Source organism: Miniopterus natalensis, chromosome 11 (genome assembly GCF_054644295.1).
Source record: "Miniopterus natalensis isolate mMinNat1 chromosome 11, mMinNat1.hap1, whole genome shotgun sequence".
Classification (NCBI taxonomy): Eukaryota; Metazoa; Chordata; class Mammalia; order Chiroptera; family Miniopteridae; genus Miniopterus; species Miniopterus natalensis.
This window is the reverse complement of record NC_142091.1, coordinates 78,122,302-78,136,637: the sequence shown is the minus strand read 5'-3', so window position 1 is coordinate 78,136,637 and position 14,336 is coordinate 78,122,302. Positions and strand designations below refer to the sequence as shown.

At 52.2% G+C, this 14,336-nt stretch overlaps 1 protein-coding gene across 1 annotated transcript; it reads left to right on the top strand.

The window, feature by feature from the left end:
- Positions 1-192: 192 nt before the first annotated feature.
- PSMD13 (proteasome 26S subunit, non-ATPase 13) lies at positions 193-8,831 on the top strand. Its single transcript, XM_016222343.2, has 13 exons — positions 193-499; positions 1,669-1,747; positions 2,159-2,193; positions 2,278-2,333; positions 2,568-2,611; positions 2,788-2,874; positions 4,657-4,828; positions 5,751-5,830; positions 5,906-6,031; positions 6,993-7,055; positions 7,658-7,738; positions 7,908-8,024; positions 8,466-8,831. Exons 1-13 carry the CDS (start codon positions 405-407, stop codon positions 8,559-8,561), a joined length of 1,131 nt encoding a protein of 376 aa, XP_016077829.1. The 5' UTR covers positions 193-404; the 3' UTR covers positions 8,562-8,831.
- Positions 8,832-14,336: the final 5,505 nt, after the last annotated feature.

Here is a 14,336-nt window from a genome sequence, read left to right as displayed (position 1 = left end):
TAGTCGGCACAGCTCCGCCCCCAGACGCGTCTCTGCGTCCCGCGCTCCCCCCTTCTTCGGGCGGGGCGGTGGTGACGCTGAGCGCTTGCTGCGAGCAGCCATTACGTGTACACTTAGCCCTCGGCAGACGCTGCGAAGAACGTACTGCTATCGCCCCCACTTGAGATGAGAAACTGCGGGTCGCCAAGGCTGAGGCCACAGCCTGCCGACCCCGGGCGCCCGCACTCCTCTACCCTATAGGGACACAGAAGCGCGGTTACCCTGACAACCCGCGGGCGCCCAGGGCCGTGGGAGGCGCTCCCGGCCTGCCCCGCGCGGCGCCGGAAGTGAGTGAGCATTTCCGGCGCCCCCCCCACCCGGCGCCGACTTCTCGTGGTAGCGCGGCCCTGGGGTCTCTCGCCGTCATGAAGGACGTGCCCGGCTTCCTGCAGCAGAGCCAGAGCTCCGGGCCCGGCGAGGCCGCCGTGTGGCACCGTCTGGAGGAGCTCTACACGAAGAAGTGAGCCCCACGCCGGGACCGCGGACAGTGGGCGGAGGGCCCGGGACCCGCTCGGGGAGGACGCCGCGGGCTCGGCCTGGAGGTGGCGGAGGGGCGGCCGCCCACGGGGACGAGGGTTTGGGGGTGTAGGCGTCACTGCCTTCCAAGGCCTTCCCGACCGAGGGGCTGTCTGAGGTTCTGAAGCTTCTGGTCTTAGAAGAGGGTTCAGGGCGGGCCCGTGATTCCGTTCAAACAAGCCAGCACCTCGTTTTGGACAGCAGATCCTGGGGTCGCGCTCGGCCTTGTCCTAGTGACTGTGCCCACGGCCGCCTCCCTCTGGCCTGGAGCCGAGAGTCCAGAGGCCAGTGCGGTTTTGCCCTTTTCCGCGTTGATTCTGCAAATGGTCACACTCTGGGTACAACCACTTCTTCCCCTCTCCCATGGGCCCCACTTTCAACTGCATTTCATCTGGGGCCTTGTGCCCCTAGAGCCATCGCAGTTTGGGTTAGTTTAGAAGTAGGGTGAATTTCAGGGCGATTAAATTGTCAGTTCTTAAGGACCAGCCTCTCTTTAAATGAATGGAGTCCATTGCTGGCACTGGGCTGGTGACAGTCCATGGGCACATTCAGCCCCCTAATGATCTCCTGTTAACTACCCCAGCATTTAAGCGCTGTGCCCTTTCACATACATACTCAATACACGTTTTGCTGGTGTTCTCCTTTTTGGTTTCAAACGTGCTGTGTTCCGAGGTTTTCTGTATTCATTTAATTCTTCAATCATCCCATTCACAGATGAGGAAACCGGAGCTCAGTTTAAGCTCTTTCTCTGAGGGACTCTGCTAACAAGTGGAAGAGGCGGGATTTCAACTTGAATATGTATAATTACAAAGTTCTTGTTTCCAGCCAAACCTCACAGTAACCCTTGGAGGTAGTCTGGAAAAGTGGTCTCCATTTATCAATGGGAAAGCTGCATCTCAGAGAGTAGAGGTGACCTCAAGGGGTCATAACCGTGGAGTGCGGAGCCAGGAAGGAGCCAGGAAAGAGCTCGGGTTCATTGGCACCTGCGTTAGCATCCTTCCTGGAGCACAGTAGAGGCTGGTTACTGTTTGCTGTTTGATGGGACTGTCTGGGCTGACCGTGTCTGTGACTAGACATTAATTTCTAGGTCTTGAGGGCCTTAATGTTTTTCAGGTTGTGGCATCAGCTGACACTTCAGGTGCTTGAGTTTGTGCAGGACCCGTGCTTTGCCCAAGGAGATGGTCTCATTAAGGTAAATGAATTGGCCAGGACACCATCAGGGCCTGAAGAAGCACCCAAGTGCTGCTGAGGGGTCTGTGAAGGGGTGTCATTAGCCTGCAGTCATCTAGATCTGTTAGGTTCCTGAACCTTTCACACTGATTATCTGTTTATTCAGAATACTTTGGAGGAAGAACATAGGAATTGGTCTTCAGGAGATCCAGATTCTAATTCCCAAAGCTAGAAAAACTTAGCTTTCTTTTGTAGTCCATTGGTGATGATTTATGTGAACCTAATAAACCCAAAAATGGGTCTTCTATCAAACATTACGGGTTCAGCGAACATTAACTCGGCCCGCCATACAATGGGCTGTGTGGTGGTGTCCAGTCTGGATTTTGCAGAATGAAAGACGTCGTGTGACTTCTCTCCATGTTTTGCTCCACAGCTTTATGAAAACTTCATCAGTGATTTTGAGCACAGGTAAAACTCTTCTGTCTGTTTTTGACTTTGAAAATGAAAATGTTGATATTTGCTGACTCTCACAGGCTGGTGGTTGTTTTTCAGGGTGAATCCCCTGTCACTGGTAGAGATCATTCTTCATGTAGTCAGACAGATGACAGGTGAGTCTCGCTTGCTCTTAAAGGAGTGGGTTCAAATGGTAGTTAAAATGATCTTGAAATATAAGTTAATTGAAATTTTGTATTTTGATAGAAAATGTCCAATTCAAATATTTTCATCATATTTTATGTTCTAAACCTTAAGATTACCCCACCTAAATGTGTCCTGGTTGGTAGAAACCAGCCAGTAAAGATACTCTGCTCATGGTTCTGACCCTGCTCTGCTTCCTTTTCTAGATCCTAATGTGGCTCTTACTTTCCTGGAAAAGACTCGGGAGAAAGTAAGTGTGAAGTTTGAGCCAGACCTCCTAAAATATGTGACTCGTTTGTGTCTGTGCTCACTGCCCACAGCCCTAGAGACCAATGTCTGTCCATGCGAGCTGTGCAGGGTGTAGGTGCCTTGGTGTGTGGGTCCACTGCCCACACTTCTGAGGTTCCTTGTTTCTGCTATCTTTAGGTGAAAAGTAGCGACGAGGCTGTGATCCTGTGTAAAACCGCCATTGGAGCCCTAAAATTAAACATCGGGGACCTACAGGTTACAAAGGTGAGATCGCCACAATACGGGTTTATCTTTGGTTTAAAACTGTGGGGGAGCTCGGCCAGGCGTGGCTCTGCGGTTGAGCATCAACCTAGGGTCCAGGCGATCGAGGTTCTATTCTCAGTCAGGGCACATGCCCGGGTTATGGGCTCGATCCCCAGTCGAGAGCATGCAGGAGAAAGCCGATCAATGACTCTCTCATCATTGATGTTTCTGTCTCTCTCCCTCTCCTTTCCTCTCTCTGAAATCAATAAAGGTATATTAAATAAATAAATAAAAGTGTGGGGGAAAGATACTCTTTTTTCTCTTAACTATTTTAAAATTATTTTAAATTACAGAAAAGTAAAAATAGTGCAAAGAACTCTCCTATACCCTTACCTCAGGTTATTATTGTTAACATTCCACATCTTTGCCCATCATTGTGTGTGTGTATGCACGCTTGCTGTTTTTCCCCCAAAACCATTTAAGAGTAAGTTGCTGGTATGTTGCTGTTACCCTCAAACAGGAGTGCTGCCTGTAGGAGCCCAGCATGTCTGTGCTGTAGGGGTCACAGCCTTAGCCAGTCACAGCATATGGGTCCTTGTTGACCAGGGTCAGCCACCCAAACAGGTCACATGCTGCTGCCCCACCTGTCTGCATCCTAATCATGTCAGTTTTCTGTCTTGGTGCCTTTTTTGCTTTGCTTTTAGTGTAACTTTGGGGACAGGCGTGGATACAGGAAGACCCACTTATTGGTCAGTGCCCCTTGTTTAACCACAGACTACATGAGTTTACTTTTGCTCTGTCTTTTTGGTAACTATAATATTAGATGAAATATTGGGAGTTAAGTGTTCATGTTCTCTTTGCCCTAAAAAAACCTTTTTACTGTTTTGTCTTTACTTCCAGTTTTAGTCCACATGCATACTTCTTGCCTTTTGTTTTAAAATATTTGAGACAGACTAAAAGCTGTAAAATACCATCAAGAATGCTGTAATGGGCAGCCAGGCACCCCACCTGGCCACACCCTCCCCAGCAGTACCCTGCTGACACTCGGTGCATCCACATCTTCACGTCCCCACTAGATAGGGATGTGCAGCTCTCAATGACTGGTGGTGTTTCACCTCACCTGCTGCATGTTAGGCCTGGGGGTCATCGTTGACACGTGTAGCCAGGTACTTTTTCCATTTACACAGTATCTCACTATATAAACACTTCACAGTGGCTCTGTTAGAGGGGTTTGGGTTGCTGTTTCTATTACAAACAATACTGTTGTCAATATTTCTGTGCCTGGCTCCTGTGGACATGGGCAGACTCACTAGGGCATGTGCCTGGAGGTGAGACGACAGGCGTGTGTCGGATGCTGTCCACTTTGGCCATGCATTGCCCAGTATTTCTTCACAGTGGCTCTTGCTCCCATGGCACCTATATTTTCAGACTGTTCAGTTCTTGGCCAATCTTATGGAGGTAGAATGGTATCTTGTTGCGTGTACAGTCTGCATTTCTTGTTCACTGTGGTTTATTTACTTTCCCATGTCTCCACTTGTAAATTGCCTGTTAACATCTTTCTTTAGCCCATTTTCCTGTGTTGCTTGTGGTCTGTTTACTTGTAAGAATTCTTTGTATAGCTTTGGTCATATTTCCTCGTGGGTTCCCTGTGCCCGTACTGTCTTTCCCTATGTTGTTTTCTTTGTGGTTTGGATGAATTGAAATTTGCTGTTTTAACACATCAATTTTTTGTGCATTTCATCTTGTCATATGTTGCTTTACAATGTTGTAAGTTAAAAAGGTGATCTTGCTTCCTGTGTACAGGAAACAATCGAAGATGTTGAAGAAATGCTCAACAACCTCCCTGGTGTGACATCAGTTCACAGTCGTTTCTATGATCTCTCCAGTAAATACTATCAAACGATTGGAAACCACGCGTCCTACTACAAAGACGCTCTGCGGTTTCTGGGCTGTGTCGACATCAAGGACCTGCCAGGTAACACCAGCACTCACCCGTGTCCCAGCAGGAGCTCACTCTGCAGACACAGCAGCTGTGAGGAGTGGAGGCAGCAGGTCTCGGGAAGTCCTCCGACACACGCATCCCTTTTGAAGAAAGCCCATGTGGTCAGAGGGGAAGAGTTGTTTAAGCTTCAGTTTCCACATTGTATTTGTCTTCAGCATTTAATTCAGATGAAAATGAGGTTAACTGCTCCTCCTCCAAGCCTTTACTGCTGTCCACATCACAGGTGTTTGTGACAAATACAGTGGTGTTAGTACCTGGACCTAAAACTCTTATTCTGAAAACTGAAATGCTAGAGCCAGGGAAATAAATGACAAAAAATTTTCAAGGATTTAAGGGAGGAAAGAAAAGTGACCGCTGAGTTTTGGGGAAAGTGCAACGAATGTGTGTTTAGAAAGGAAGTTCCAGCAAATTTTAGAGGTTTCTCTGTTTACTGTTGAAGCTGACGAGACCAACCACTCCTGAAAGTGCAGTTTAATTGCTGCACCTCAAGAAAAGGCAGCGAATGTGGTCAAGAGGACAAGGGACTTGCTGTGTGGGAACAAAGTAGGTGAATTCTAGTCTGAAAAGAGACTGAATGAAATAACTAAGAGGGACTGTGCTTTTCCCATCCGAGGCAAGGACATCAGGAGCACAGAGCTCCAGGAAGTAGACAGGGGGGAAAAGTAAATAGAGTCGGGTTTAAAGGGGGAAATAAGCAAATGAGTTGTGCTTCCCACAAAACCTGTGAATGTGGGTCCACGTATAATCGGAGTCATCCAGCACTTTAGCAGAGGTGACCCATTTAGCACTCATCCCAGAAGATGGTTTCTGTACTTTTTAATGTGATATTTTTAAAGCTGAACAGGACTGGTGATCATACCTGGTGTGTGACGAGGGGCGGGGGGTGTCGTCCTAGTGCCGGAGCAGCAGGAGAGAGCATTCACACTGGGACTGGCAGGCCTTCTCGGCGAGGGAGTGTTTAACTTCGGAGAACTTGTAAGTGGGTCCTGGGCACAGACTCTTCACCGGGGGGCATTACGCTCTGCCCGCTAACTGTCTCTGTCCTCGCAGCTCATGCACCCCGTGCTGGAGTCACTGAGGGGCACTGACCGGCAGTGGCTGATTGACACCCTTTATGCCTTCAACAGCGGCAATGTAGAGAGATTCCAGACTCTGAAGGCCGCCTGGGGCCAGCAGGTCAGTCCAAGCAGGGCTGGCTGAGCGCCCATTTGCTCCTGGCTCTGCCATCCCTGTGTCTGCATTTATTCAGCAAATGTTTACTGAGCACCTTCCTCTCCACCAAGGTGCTGGGGGAGGAGACTAAGACAGACAGCCTTGCTCTCACCAGACAGGAGATTAAGTGCTCCTGGGTCACAAGAGTGACTCAGTTTTTGTCATGCTCTGCGCTGCACAGTGCTGGGTGGAGATGTGTCACAGGCTTCCACAAGAATGAGGCCTTACACGTGGGCAGCTTAGTCAGGGTTAGAGTCATGAAACCCATTTTCCGGGGTATGGTTCTGAGCTCAGCAAATAACCTTTTTTAAACAGAGTTTATTAACTCATGCAGCATTTAAATATGTTTTCATTGATTTCAGAGAGAGAGAGAAACATCAATGATGAGAGAGAGTCATTGATCGGCTGCCTCCTGCACATCCCCTACTGGGGATCGAGCCCGTACCCCAGGCATGTGCCCTGAGTGGGAATTGAACCACCATCTCCTGGTTCTTGGGTCGACGCTCAGCCACTGAGTCACACCAGCCAGGCAGCAGATAACCCTTTATCCACCTGCAAGGAGAATATGCTGTTTCCATGGTAAATTGATCACTGCTCTTCAGAACAAGTCCCAGGAATGAGGAGTATTCCTCAGGCCCCACATGCACCTGCGCCTGCTCCAGCATAGGTGTGTTCTTCTGGACCGCCTGCCCATGGCCGCCCCCTGCTGTCTGTACATGAGTACAGCTCTACCTTGTAAATTCCTTGTCTTAGGAAACGAACAGCCTTTCAGCTGGACACTGTCCTTGTCATTTCCTAAGAAAAGCAAAGTTCAGGTGCCTGAAGCTGATCATCAGCCTCATGACCCACAGGGTCATTGTTAGACCTGCCTGTTTCTCTCTGTTCCACCTTCTGGTCACGTAACTGGTATCTTTCTACTTTACAGCCTGATCTAGCCGCCAACGAAGCTCAGCTTCTGAGAAAAATCCAGCTGCTGTGCCTTATGGAGGTAAGCAAGCAACCAGGACCCTTTGTGATGTGAGACCAGCAGGTGAGCCTGCAGGTCCTGTAGACTCAACCTGTGGGTGCAGCTGAAACAAGTGAATCGGCTAAAACAGTGGTGATGTTCCCCTGCCTGCCCCTCCCCACCCTCTTGTCTCTCCTCCACCACCTGCTCTTCTGAGTGTGTACTTGGGTCTCAGCGTCACGGCCCCTCCTCAGAGAGGCCCAGCCAGGCCACCAGAGCTAAAGTAGTTGCTGCCTCATTGCTGTTCCTTGTCTACATGCCCATCTGCCTTTCCCACTAAAGTTTGAGCATTTTGAGAAAAGAGACCTTGTGTTTCTGCTTCAGCACAAGTCCTGAGCTCCAAGTACTTGCTCAGGAAGTGGACACTGACAAGTGCAGAAAACTACTGTATGGCTAGTGTTACCTTCTTACCTAAGCATTGAAAGCTTGTTCTCAAGATATGTGACTAATATTAAGAGAACTTTAGTATAGAGTTATTAATATCTATATTTTCAGAGCAAATATTGATGAAAATGACCTTATTAATCAGTTCTTTGACAATTCTTATTTGGGAAAATAGTTTAACAAACAAAACCTTTTTTCAGATGACTTTCACACGACCTGCCAATCACAGACAACTCACTTTTGAAGAAATTGCCAAAAGTTCTAAGATCAGTGTGAATGAGGTATAGTTCTTGGACTCGGGATGTACCAGAGGGGCCGGGCTCCTGGTGGGAGCATACTGCTCCCTGACTCAAACCACGCACAGAAGCGGCATCTCCCTAGAGTTTTGAAGCTGGCTGGTGCACGGTGCGTGTGCTGACACCTGCGGCTTACACAGCCCTCTCTGCACAGGTGGAGCTGCTGGTGATGAAGGCGCTGTCGGTGGGGCTGGTGAAAGGCAGCATCGATGAGGTGGACAGGAGGGTCCACATGACTTGGGTGCAGCCCCGAGTGCTGGACTTGCAGCAGGTGATGTGGTGGGAGCCATTTAGGAAGAAAGCAGTATTAAGATAGGTTTTGGGGAATGAATTGCTGCAGGCCCTGAGGATTTTTCAAACAACATAATTTAATGCCAGCCTGGGATTTGAACCCTCTATTTAAAAAGCGATTATGATAACATTGCTGGTTATGCTGGTGATGCCTTTTAATCCTAAAATTGGTCCTCTAATCAAATACGTTCCTGCTTATGTGATTTGAGCTTAAATCCATCTTGTTCACATTTGCTAGAAATTTAATCCTGTGGATTTCCTCTGTTATTGCCTGTTTTCTCTCATGCCAGCTTTTGACAATGTGCTTGTGGTGAGAATTATCTGGGACAGTGCCATGTCCTGCACCCCACCCCCAGCTCAGATGTCCCGTTAGTGCTGCCCTGGTGGGTGTCCTGACACTGTGGTCCTGCTTTGCCCTCAGATCAAGGGGATGAAGGACCGCCTGGAGTTCTGGTGCACTGACGTCAAGAGCATGGAGATGCTGGTGGAGCACCAGGCCCATGACATCCTCACCTAGCAGCATGGCAGTGGGAGCGAGCTCCTCACTGATGGGGGTGGGATTCTGTTGGAGTAGTGACTGTTCTTCCTGTGAAACAGGACTCACTGGTAGGTGTCTTCTGGACCCACAGTGAGGATGAGGCAGGCAAGAGTGGGGGCCCGAGGAGTGGGGAGAGCTGGCCCTGCATGGGGTGGCACCTGCTCCAGGTTGATCTGCACCCACCCACCATTGTGAACATGTTTCCCATGTGGCGCAAGATGGTCCTGGAATAAATGCCTTTGCTATGTCCTCACTGTGGTGGCTTCCTTTGGCTCAGCTTCCAGGTCAAGCCTGTGCCTGAAGAGATTGAAGGCAGGAGATGGTACCTGGAGGGGATTTGGAGGGATGAGACCTTGGCCTCCCCACTACTCTGAGAAAAGAACGTTGAAGCACATAGGGGACTGGGGTGGAGCCCAGTGCAGAGGGCCAGGGAACGGTCCTTTCTGACAGGCAACCGTCCCCTTTCCACCAAACCAGCAGCTTCTGTGACCCAAGTGCCCTGTTCTGAGAGTCCAGGGAGGCACCGCATACGCATGAACCACCAGGCAAGCATTAGGTTGGGAAGGTTTTAATGTGACCTTCCCGCCCTCACAGCGGTGGCTGCCAGGCCCTCAGGCTGAGGATCTTCTCTTGTAGCTCTCCAGGTGGGACAGGACCCAGCCCGCAGGGATCAGGAAGCTGAGGAACGTCACCACGAGCGCAGCGGCCTGCTCCTGCGTGGAGGAAAACACATAAGTCCACTAGGCTTGTATAGGGCTCCGTCCTGGGTCACCAGGGGAGGCATCTACCTGCCCCTGTCCCTGGGTCCCAGGAGAGCAGCAAGGAGAGTTACATAGACTGCCCTGCCCCCGCTAAGCCTTCCTGACCCCCTCACCCTTGACTCCTTCCCAGGGGTACAAGGCACAAACACAGCTCAGATTCTAAGTTGCTTGCAAACAAGTTCAGGGCCTTTGTCCAAGTGGTAGTCCTGTTGTGCAGCCCTGGTGGGGGAGGTGGGGTTCCCTGGCTGTATGTGGGTGTGGGTGCGTGTGCATGTGTGTGGCCCATCTGGAGCCCTGTGTTAGTGGCGGAACTTCAGGGCCAGGTCCTGAAGAAGCAGCTATATTTCTCCTCTCAGTTTCCTGGAACAGCCTGGGCCCAGGCATCCCTCCTCTGTTTCCTAAATCAGATGCCAGATGGGAGGCTAATCCTTACTTCTGACTTCAACTCCCAGAGGTTTGAGAGCAGCGTTGGCCTTGAACAGGGACCTTAGGCTTCATCCAGCCACATGACCTTGGGCAGATGACCTTCTAGACCTTGGTTCTTTATGCTTAAAACAGGTAGTCGTCTGCTCTCCAGGAGCCCCAGGGTAACTGAGGTTTGTGTTGTTTCCCCTGTGCTCTCTCTCGCTGGCCCTCAAAGTAGCCCACCTTCCCTTTTAATGGGTGTGGTGCCGCAGGACACCAAGCACCCTCCCAGCTCAGCCCTTAGCACCTGTCATTTCCCAGAAGGCCAGTGGGGCCCGAGAATAGGGCCCTGATTGACTGCTGGCTGCTGGGGACCTTGCCTGCAGGCAGTGGCTATAGGGACCCCTTTCCTGGAGTTGGGACATTGTCCCAGCCATAGGACAGACCCAGCACCAGGGTCACCTCTAGCAGCTTCAGGCCTGAGAGGACGTCTCCTCTCCCTTTTACCACCCTGGTTTTCTGTGACCCACCCTGAAACCCTCCTCACCCTGAGAGCATATCAGGACTGCCCACCCCCACCCCCTGGGCTAGCCCCCTGCAGCATCACAGGTACTTACCGAGGGAGAGGTGGGTGTTCTGGCTGGCTTGGCAGAGATGTGCGCCTTGGGGACCACACAGGCCCTCAGAGGGGCTTGCAGCAGCCTGATGGTGGGGCCCAACCTCATGATTGCTAGGCCGAGCTCCCGAGTCCAGTGAGTCCTGTGTGTCTCACTGTGTCCTCTCCTCGCCCGGGCGTTGGGCTTTTTATAGCTCAATGGAAAGCCACAGCTGCCCCCTCCTGTCACAGGGCTTGACAGAAAGGACGCCTGCTTGGGACCAGAACCAGCCTCAGACCACAGACTCTGGCACTGTCCTCTGCTATGGCTCCATAGGGGCTTCGAGCCCCCTGCAGTGGGCAGGCTTGGCCCTCCCCAGAAAGGGCTTTCACTTCTTACCAGGGAAGTCAAGCTGGAGAGCGCTGAGGGGAAAGTGGCACCGTTGATGAGTACCTGTCAGCTGGCAGTGCCATGACCGCTTTAAGTTCTCTAACTTTGGCATTTCTGGCTGAGCTGCCCAGCCTTCTCGTTCACCAGGGGAGCAGCCAGCTGTTCCTGGGGCCTCGCTCCACCCTGGGCACAGCTCTTGTGTGGCAAGGGAGTCACCTGGTTGCTGACGTGGGTGACCCCTGCCTCAGGGCCACATGCCGGTCAAGGCACCTGGTCCCCCACAGGTCAGGCTATAGCATCCCCACCTCTCTCCCCTCCTGCAGGGAAGTTGCTCCATTCCTTCCCACAGCGATTACTAGGGAACTTGTTTCCTGCTCCTGAGAGACTGTCGCATCTTTTCTGTGCAACATTGCCCACCTTGGGGAGGGCAGTGGGCTGTCTGTCCCCAGACCCTCCTGCTGGACACCCAGGCCAAGTCCCTAGCACCTTCTCCAGCCCCTTTCTCCTCAGTTGCTGGATGCTGAGCCCTGGTTTTCCTTTAGCATCGTCCAGACCCTGTGTAACCTCTGACTACCATCCACCCCTTGTGGACCTCACCTTGCCTTGACCCCTAGTTGCTCCTATCTACCATCAGGATGCGTGGACTCTAACCCTTATCCCCGCCTGTGGTTGAGTCCCTGAAGCCCTGCAGTCTGTGCCCCCATCCTCAGGCCAAGTGTCTTATCCGTCTGATGCTCACACTCATGTCTGGTCCACCATGACCATACCCTCTGACTGGACTCCCCACCCCCAGTCTGGCCTTGAAGGTGTCGCCCACAACTCCACACAGCAGCTGGGACAATCCTAGAACAACCAGGTACCATTTCTGCCTGTGCCCCGCTGCCTCCACACCTACAGCAGCTGCCACCTCTGCCACATGGCTCCCTCAGGTTTTCATGTGTTCACACAGTCTGGGCCCTGGTTGGATGGCATCACTCAGGTATGTACTTTTGTAGCTGGAACACAAGGCCTGTGAGGACAAGCACTCAGCTGTGACACAGCTGAGTTGGGGCTGGAGTGATGTCTGGCTCAGCTGACCTCAGTCGGGGAGGAGGGCCGGTGGTTGGGCAAGTTGCGTCACATTACCAGCACAGGGACCTGAGTGAGTGTGCTGACAGTGATGAAGGCCACAGCCCCAAGGTGCTCCTTTTGCCAGCTCCAGACCAGATGGGCATGGCACAAGCCTGGGAGCTGAGAACCACATGGGTCCCTTGGCCCCCAGACTCAGCCGGGTCACTGTCATCACTAGAAATGATCTTGCCCCAGTCAGTTTAGAAATGGTGAGTTGATGACATGACTTCACTACTTTTGTTCTTCCCTGGAAACGACACTTGTTCCAAAGGTAGGACTCGTTTCTGGGCCCCACCCCACTGCCTCCCTGTGACTTGGTTTCCCAGGCAGGCAGCCTGGCATGGAGTCCAGAGGAAGGAGTGTGTCCTGAGTGTTACCTCCAGCAGCGCTGGGTCAGGCTGTCAGCTCAGGCCCTGGGCTCTGCCCCTCAGAATAATCCCTTCCGCCTGAAACTGTAATTATAGCTTTGGGGTGCAGTTGGGGGTAAGGCTGTGGATTAGAGGATCAATAACACAGCCTAGGGTAGTTCCTTCACAGATAAGACCTGCTGCCCCAGCCCCCACCCCTGGCCTGGCTCTGGGTGCCCTCCCACTCTTCCCAGCATGGGTGGGATGGGGTGTAGGCAGGCGGGGGGAGGCGGGTAGAGTGCCCACTGGACAGCAGCTCCAGGATGGCTGCTCCCAGCAAGTCCTGGATGGGTGAGACTGCCCCCAGGAGACAGAGCCGCTCCCTCAGGACACACCAGCCTCAGCCCTCAACCCTTCCCACGTGTCCCTTATAGGCCTTTGGACCTTTCCAACCTTTCCAAGCACAAGCCTGCCCTCCTGGCTCCCTGTTTACACAGTTTCCAGGGCCCTGGCCACGGTAGCAGGGAGCTTCAGGCCTCACCCTAACCAGGCTTTTAGCCCCCAGAACCACTTGTCCAAGCTAAACCCTACAGAGGCTCCTGCTGACCACACAGCACATAGAGGCTGCCAGAGGTGAGAGCCTGGCAGGGCCATCATCACCCCAAAGTCATGTTAGGCCCCCACAGAGCATGACCAGGTGTCCTGGGCTCCCTTCCCCCACTGGGGTCTGCCATTGCCTGGGAGGAAGCAATGTGACCCATAGAGAAGAGATGGGGGCCATATGGGGTCACGTTGGACAAGGGATTAAAAGGCTCTAAGGGTGCAGGGTGGGGATAAGGGCATCCTGTAACACTGGGGGAAGCTGAGATTTGGGGAGGGTGCAGGGCCGTGGGCTGAGGACCAGCCAAGCCTGTCCTGGCCTGTGCTGAGCCAGGGCAGGAAGAGCTGTCGAGGCTCCCGAATCCTCACCCTCCCCTCCTTCATTGACCACACACACAGCCGTCCAGCTGTCTGCCCAGACCTGTCCCTCCTGCCCCTGATGTGGGGGGTGGGGAGGGGGCAGCCACCGGGCACACTGTCCCTCAAAAAGCTGCAAGGCCCCCTGGAAGGTCTGGACGCTCACTGTGGGCACATGGCATCACTCTGTGTCCGAACCCAGAACCACAGACACTGCTGGGGAAACAAAGAGGATGTGACCAGGCAGAGCCCACCAGCAGAGGTCCCAGCACCAGGGATCCAGAACAACTGCCTTGCGTGCAGACTGTGTATCACCCCAGTGTGCTGAAATCCACTTTTATCACACAGCTGTGGTCCTCACAGTGTGGTCCCTGGGCCAGCAGCTCCAGCAGCACTGGGAACTTGTCAGTTTCACCTGGAAACTTGGGTCGTCCCATCCATCATCTGTTATAACAAGCCCCGACCCCTGGCGGGCAATTCTGATGCACAGTCAAGTTTGAGAGCTATTTTCATGTCACATAAAAACAGTGCTTCACTGTGTTTCATTCCAAACTAAACAGCCACTTTCAGAAAAATCAGAATCTCACCCAGGTTGCAAAACTCAGTCTCTTCCCTTTACCTACAAAAACATACTTCTACTAAGTATTTTTGAATTTTGGCAGGATTTTCTGAAGCTTTGGGGTGCACGGGTGCAGATCCAGGGGAGGCCCTGCTGCCCCATCCTCACCCCACCCTCTGCACCTCCCTCTCCGTTTCCTCTTCCTCTGGGTCGTGCCAGAGAAATACTGGAGCCAGTCAACAGTGTTTCACAACCCTCACGGTTTGGTTGGTGCGATGGTTAATCTTCTGTGTCAGCTTGGCGGGGCCACAATGCTGATATTTGCTCAAACATTATTCTGGATGTTTCTGTGAAGGTCATTTTTGGATGAGATTGACAGAACGTTTAAATTGGTGGACTTTGAGTATAGCGGATCACCCTCCACAATGTGGGTGGGCCTCATCCAATCAGTCAAAGGCCTTAGAGAACAAAGTCTGAGCTCCTGAGGGAGACAGAGTCCCCAGCAGACGGCCTTTGGACTCCAACTGCAACACTGGCTCTCCCCTGGGTCCCAGCCTGCCATCCCCCAAAGCCCCCCATGGAATTTGGATTTACCAAGTCTCCATAACCACATGAGCCAATTCCTTAAA